Source organism: Notolepis coatsorum (assembly GCF_963971535.1).
Source record: "Notolepis coatsorum genome assembly, chromosome: 1".
Classification (NCBI taxonomy): Eukaryota; Metazoa; Chordata; class Actinopteri; order Aulopiformes; family Paralepididae; genus Notolepis; species Notolepis coatsorum.
In genome coordinates this window covers 272,823,356-272,830,992 of record NC_140165.1, presented here as the reverse complement: position 1 = coordinate 272,830,992, position 7,637 = coordinate 272,823,356, and the positions used below count along the sequence as shown (strand labels likewise).

The window sequence follows — 7,637 nt, the reverse complement described above, 5'->3', positions numbered from 1 at the left end:
AAATGGATGCCTCTTCAAAAATATGTTGTCACATGACCAACTTCTTCTATGGTTTTCTAGATAAATTAACAGGGGTGGAACTACATGCCCCTTGGCACTGCTCACCCCACTCTCCCCTACCTGTACTCTCTTTTAGAAACTCTGTCTCTTAAACACTAACAGTACTGTCTATTTGTATAATGTTGTATGTCATAAATGTCTGGATGTAACAGTACTGTGTATCTGACTGTATGTCCGTCGTGCATAAATGTTATGATATATTGAAAATGGGGGACCCTGATGTAAACAAGACTAAAGTCTTTCTCTGGTCTGCATCCCCTTAACAATTGTGTGTATTGAGCCAGTACTGTATTGTACCCATTCTGCAATGTTAATAAAGTTTTCAATCAATCAATCTACATCCTAACTATATATTGTGGGAAATTATCACAATCTAATGGTAATCTAAGAGATCGCGTACTGTAGTTGTATTCTCTGTGCTAGTATTATATTATATATGACCTAACCACACAGTAAAGCAGACAATTGTTATGTCGTCTTTTGCTCTGTGGGCCGCGCTATTGAGGCGCCATGACTTCTGGTCAACCAACAACTGTGTTGCCACGTAGAGTTAGTTCAGTCTACAGCAGCGAGCCCAGGGCAGGCCGCAGGCACGCGGGGAGGAGCAGGACGAGGCAACGAGCCACACAGCACCGGTCGCGAGCCGAAAAACAGCTCCGAGACCCAACTTTGACCACGTAAGTGGAAAAAATACACGTATATCAGGTCAAAACGAATACTACGGCAACTTAACGTCACTGGTGGTCAAGTCAAAGTTGTAAACAGTAGTGTTAACGTCAGCGGAATCGTATCACTAACGTTAATAAAGAGACTATAATAGACTTGGCTCATTAAGATTAACGTTGGAAAACGTCAACCAACTTTGGTCACGTAAACCAACCAATGCGTTACAGCCAACGACATAGCCAGTGTTGGCTAACTTAATGTTAGCTAACTTATAACGTTTTCGGCCGGTACAACATCACTACGTTAGCGTAGCTGGCTAGCAGTGCCGCTGCCGCACTGTACAATTCAGTATCGGTTTGCTAGCGGGGCTAGTAGTGTCCAGCTCTGGTAGTGTCTAGCTATTTTAAGCTGAAGCTGTTGCCTGGCGGGCAGTGGCGGCTAGCTTCCGTGTCAGGAGGGCAGGTGACGTCAGTGTTATGTTATAGTGCGTTCGATCGGTCCTCATCCATTCGTAAAGTCGGAAATGTTCGGTGCGCTAGTTAGGTCGTACATGCAACACCAACCAGATGCAAGGCAGTCGATTTTGCCTGATTTATTCAAACGTTCTTTGTTGATGCAGATGGTTTGAGCTATCTTTAGGAATCCCAGCATGTCAAGATATTTCTAATATGTTCATAATAAAGTATGTTTGCAATTGCACCACCACACAAGGTGAAACGCCATAAATTGTAAACTCTGATATCATGGAACCTGACAGAGTTTACCACTTGGGTCGGCCGTTCGAGTGCAACTCCCTGGTGTTAAACAATGAAATGTCCGACTTTACGAATTTACACGGAGTGATCGGACGCACCATTAGGCCATTGCTAGTCCGCTTGTCATCGTTGCCACACTTAAGTTCTTGGTGGATAGCGTTACATGTAATACTTTATCTAGCGTTATATAATTGGTTACAGTTACATTAGCCAAGCTAATTTAACCTAGCTAACCATTGCTGTGTGGATTCAAGTTTCTAATTATATCAGCGAAAACGCGTCTGCCTGACGTGGCTTTAGTTTTAGTTACATCGAAGTCTTGAAATTGATTTGATTGATTGATTGATTTGAACATTTGAATTGAAAATTTGATTTAACAGATTGGCAGAATGGGTACAATACAGTACAGCTCAATACATTTAATTGTTAAGGGGATGCAGACCAGAGAAAGACTGTCTTGTTTACATCAGGGTCCCCCATTTTCAATTCATCATAACATACATGACATATTACAGATAGACTATACTGCTGTGTGGGGGGGGGGGGGTAACTGTACATTGGATTATCCACGAAACCGTACTTGGTCCCAAGAAGAGGGTCTTGTGTATTATTGAGTTAGGACATTTACTGTACATTGGAGGGGGTTGGGTTAGGACATTTACAGGGGCCAGTTTCGAATTGCAGTCTCCCGTAGGTGCTCTTTGAGAGTGTTTTTGAAAGTGGGTAGTGATTCACATTCCTTTACAGCTGTGGGTAGGGCGTTCCACATTGATGTGGCATAATTGCGAAACGTTTTGTCCCGTCATGCCCGAGATCTAAAGTACCCAACAATCTGCTGTCAAAAGTCTCAACGTCATAATGCTGTTGCTGTCTCTGCTGCTGTGTCACAGCCTACAGGTTAATTGCAGGCTACTAGCCTACAGAACTCCATTGGTATCTCTACTAGGGGTGCACCGATATATCGGTCGGGTATCGGTATCGGCCGATAAGTGCCTTGTTGACTGCTATCGGCCTATCGGCCGATAAGCTCAAATGTGCCGATAGCAGTCGCCGATAACTAACCATCCATTTGTGTAGCGTCAAGACAAAAAAAAAAAATTCACTCGCGACCTACCTGCACAACGCCCGCCGTCCGCCCCACACACACACAAGCTACTGCATCAAAGTTACTATTTATGATTAACAAGGCATTCGTTTTGTGGCATTAACGTTATATAGTTAGTGTTACACGGACAATAACATCAGCATATTATTATTACCCATAGCAGCAAGGCATTACTCCGAGTCCGTTCATAGCCGGGAGGCAGACGACTAACGTTACTGGTGAAAATGTGATTTACGTTGGAATACTCCTTTGCCAACTTGCTGTACTTTGCTTGCAGGTCTGCAGCCATTATTACTGGATTAAGAATAGCCCCAACTTTAGCCAACGTAACGTTATGGCTAAACCTTTAACATTAGTTAACCCTAGCTTTCGGTTAGCTGTTCAATGCTAATGTAATAACACAACCAAGCGAATCCATCAGAGCTCCCCATCAACACCGCTCTGTCGGGAGGATGGCATTTAAGAAAGTATCTGCTGTTAAAATGACACAAACATTCGTTTTGTGGCATTAACGTTATTATAGTTAGTTACACGTTCAATTACATCAGCATAGTATTTACCCGAAGATAGCAAGCAAGCCGTGCATAGCTCGGTTACATTCCGTTGCTCATTCCGTACCCAACTACACATTCTGCAATCTGTTAATAAAGTTTTCAACCAGACAAATGTATAGAAAGGCTTTGTTTTATTATAACATTTGTTGCAGTAAAATCATTGTGTCTCGTTTGGCCATCCTGTGGAGCGCGCTGGTCGGCGGGCACTGCCGGGCAGCTAACTTATTAGCTTGTTGTGGTTCTGAGTTTGACTCGCATTCTCACAAGCAGATTAATGGCGGCATGCCCCGAAGTAGAAAAATGAATATTCGCTTGGTGGTAAGCAGGAGGTGGGTGCTAGCGGTGTGGCGTAATTGGCCAAATCGACTGTCAATCAAAATGGTTCCATTGCATTGGTTGAAAGCTCTGGTTGAGAGAATAGTATCCCGCTGCAGGCCGCCAGAATGGTTCCATTGCATTGGTTGAAAGCTCTGGTTGAGAAAATAGTATCCCTCTGCAGGCCGCCAGACGATACTGGGAGAGGGATCAGTGATACCATAAACATATTTCTTGATGTTTCCTTTTTTAAGTAAGTAAAGAGGCCTACAAATACAAACACACATACAAATATACAGTAGTTTCATTAAAAAAATTAAAAAAAAATAAAAAAAAAAATAAAAAAAATATTAAAAAAAATTAAAAATACTTATTTTTTGCCACAATTATCGGTATCGGTATCGGTATCGGCCGATTGTGTTAGTTGAACAATCGGTATCGGTATCGGTGGCCAATTTTCATATCGGTGCACCCCTAATCTCTACTAGCTACACTTCATGTTTAGTAAGACTTTGACATGTTGGACCTTGGATGCGAGTATTATTAATCAAACAACAGAACACATGAGCCGACTGTTGTGTCAACAATGTGCAAATGGTTGTGCAGCCTGTTGTCGAGATTAGATTGTAGAGATATTATCTTCTAAAAATTAAAAATCGTTTCACAAATGTCATGTTGAAAATGAAAAACCTGTATTGCCCTTCAAGGTTATTTGCTTTGCACAAAGAGAGCAACGGGGGGGAAAAGCCTAATATGAACAATACAGCACAGTCGCACAGACAAACAAGACATGGGCATAATAAATACGAACATCATAAAAAGCATGATACTGCATGACCCTCAACGGCACCATGGTGCAAGTGCTAAAAAATACCAAATAATTAACTTGTTAAGCAACTGAATGCTGTGCGGGACAAAGGACGTCGTAATGCATCGTTTGGTTCTAGTCCTAGGCCTGCAGTACCTCCGCCCTGAGGGTAAGAGTGGGTACTCAGACCATAGTGGGTGCAGTTGATCGGCTATGATCTTTTCAGCCAATTTCCTGGTGTACTGGTCTGACATGTTTGTAATACTGCTACATTGCTTCACCAGTTGTCTTGCCTCCTAATTTGACCACCCTATCTCATTTATTCTTATTCTGTACACTTAGTGCTCCCCCAGCACTGAATACAGAAAGTCAGCACACTCTGGATGCAGGTCTTATATAACAGTATCTGCAGAGTTCTGTCCACTTTGAAATGTCTGCGTTTCCTCAAGAAGTACACTACAGAGGTTGTTGAGCCTTTGCAGATCTGGTGTTAGCATTCCATGTGAGTTTACTGTCGATAATAGTGCCCAGGTATTTGTACTCCTGTACTATTTCAATGGGCACATTGTTCATGGTCACAGGGGGTATACAGCACCTCTGTTGGTATTCAGATAAATGTATCCTGTTGGATTGGTACTAAATCTTGTGTTTTTTAAATAATCTCTGCTCATCTGTACATTAATTCAAATGGAAAACGCTTGCCTAAAGACTAAATCTTAAACAAATATTTGACAATACCAGTTGAATCAAGGTTGACTTTGAGTGAATCCTTAAAATGTCCTCTCGTCTCAGGCGTGGCAGGGTGCCTGCGAGTGGGAGCAGAGGAGCGGACGGACTGAACCTAGAGAGAGGGAGCCTCGAGCCAAATCAGCAGTGCCAAGTGCCCAGAGAGGGAGACGCCATGAGGCAGTTGAAAGGCAAAGCCAAGAAAGAAACCTCCAAGGACAAGAAGGAGCGGAAGCAGGCCATGCAGGAGGCGCGGCAGCAGGTGGCCACCGTAGTGCTGCCCACGCTGGCCGTGGTTGTTCTGCTCATCGTGGTCTTCGTCTACATGGCCACCAGACCCGACGCTATCGAGTAGTAGACCCTCCTCCAGATACAATGACTGTTTTTTTTTTTACACACTTTGAGTGGAGCCCTACACCCAAAGGAATTACCCCTCATGTCTTACTACCATCCCTTCCTGCCAGCTACTGGCCTCCCTCATCCCAGCCCCTCCCCTTCCCATGTCTCCCTCATCCCAGCCCCTCCACCTTGTGTCCTGTATGTTCGATCAACCTGCCATTTGTCTTAAACCAGGCCTCCTCCAAAGTACAGTTTTGAAACGAGAACGAATTGAGCTGCAAAACAATCAAAAACAAACAATGAAGAAGAAGTAGCTGCTTTCTCTGTGCCTTTTTGACGGACGAAGAAAGCAAGGAAATGTACTTATCTCCCTCTTTTTATATTGACAGTATGGCTGTGGTGCCGTTTAAAAAAAAGATTACAATGTCATGTTTACCAAAGGACTTCTGTGCACAGCTTGCCAAGTTCAACCAGAGATGTGTTCAATCAGGTGAATGGCCGAAAGCGTTTTTTTGTTTGTTTTTTTAGTCGTGTGACTGTGTCGTTGAGCGATGCAACTCTGTGACTATTTTAAAAGACGACACAAGCCTTTTCACGAGCCTTTACCAATGTCTTCGGGCGGCACTTCTTCAAGCTATCACAGTGGAATGTATCAATCAAAACGACGGGGGAAAATAGTATTAAAACATGCCAGCGGTTCGGTCCCGCATAGTTTAGGAACAGCTGAACGCAACTCGGGAGCATGTCCTGATTGAATGTGATATTTAGAATGTGTATATTATGAATGTGTTTTGTGAAGACACACACAACGGCGTCGCTGTAGAGCGTGATTGCATGTTATTTCCTTTGTGTACAATCCAAGTGCTACATTCTTTGTACCATTTTTAAGTTATTGACGGACTCCTCGACTGAGTCACTTCACCTATGACATCCTTGCGGATGTGAAAATGTGCCTTAATGACGTTAGAAAATGTATTATTTCAGTTAAATAAAAAAACTGAGAAACCAAGGCGTGGTAGTGCATGATGTCATACCTGCTGCATGATGAGATGCTGTTGACTATATCTAGCTTTGTTTATTTCATAACGTGTGTTTTTACACCTTCTCCAGTGACATGTGACCGCATGATTCATCACGTCATCTCCAGGCTCCAGATACGTCCTTGTTGACCATGAGCACCGCAGTTACAGTGAGACCCAACTTACATGGGTCTCTTTACAAAGATATAAAAGTGAGAATAAATAAACAAAATACATGCTAAAATGGGAAACATTTCTTTCAACATATCATCAGAGGGATGGTATACAAGCGAGATGTGTCGGGGACGGAGTCTTCTGGCGGCACGGTGGTGTAGTGGTTAACAGTCGCATCACAGCAAGAAGGTCCAGGGCTCGATTCCCGCTTGGGGACCATTTACATTTAGTCATTTAGGACCAGGTTGCCAGTTACCCAGGTGGGGTATCTCCCGGGCCTTTCTGTGTGGAGTTTGCATGTTCTCCCCGTGCCTGCAAGGGTTTCCCCTCCCGATAAACCCAATGGAAAAACATGCACAACAGATCGCTAATGCTGTTGTGTTCCCTGACGAAGACGGACAGGAGCACTTGGATTGGTCCCCGGGGCGCGGCCCCACACCGCAGCCCCTATCTGCTCCCGGCTGCCCTTGGGGGGGAAGGACGACGGGATGGGTCAAGCGCAGAGACTCGATCTCATCGGCGACCCAAACAAAATTGCATTGCCAGTCGCATGTGTGTGTCACTGCATGACTAATAAAGACTTCTTCAAAAGTCCAGTTTATTATATATTATATTTGTTCAGTTCCTCCTTGCCATGAGATCTGTAATTTATAGTGAAACAGTCATTCTGGACATAACTAACTAAAAAGGGATGATCTCCCAAGCTTGAACGTATCAAATTAAGTATTCAACTTTTTGAATAAAATCTTTTTTGTTAATTTTGGTGGGATGCTATTGAAGCATGCATGCACAAAAATGTTTTAGTCTAACCCTCATTAGAATGTTGGTTAAAAAATCATGTGTCCAAGCTGTTAAGTGTGGAATTAGTTCCTACATGAAACCGCTCACAACAAGGTCTGTGTATTATCTTGAGTAACAGGGTCATGATTTCTGGAAAGAGACATTGCTTTTGAGTTTTAAAAATGTATATATATTTGCTGATGCTTAACCTAAATATTCTGTTGGTAAAAGGATATCAGTCCTATTTCCTATTTACCAATGATGTTGATTGGCAGAAAGAATCCGTTCTCATCCATGCTGTTCCTCATAGTAGCTTCAGCTTAAGTTTACCAACTC

The 7,637-nt window shown here is 43.1% G+C and overlaps 1 protein-coding gene across 1 annotated transcript; it reads left to right on the top strand.

Moving 5' to 3' along the window:
- Positions 1-614: 614 nt before the first annotated feature.
- On the top strand, positions 615-7,132 carry smco4 (single-pass membrane protein with coiled-coil domains 4). Its single transcript, XM_084314476.1, has 2 exons — positions 615-737; positions 5,056-7,132. Exon 2 carries the CDS (start codon positions 5,165-5,167, stop codon positions 5,342-5,344), a length of 180 nt encoding a protein of 59 aa, XP_084170602.1. The 5' UTR covers positions 615-737; positions 5,056-5,164; the 3' UTR covers positions 5,345-7,132.
- Positions 7,133-7,637: the final 505 nt, after the last annotated feature.

Bases quoted from the DNA above. Each gene is read 5' to 3' on its own strand.
- smco4 (XM_084314476.1), top strand. From the start codon at position 5,165: ATGAGGCAGTTGAAAGGCAAAGCCAAGAAAGAAACCTCCAAGGACAAG.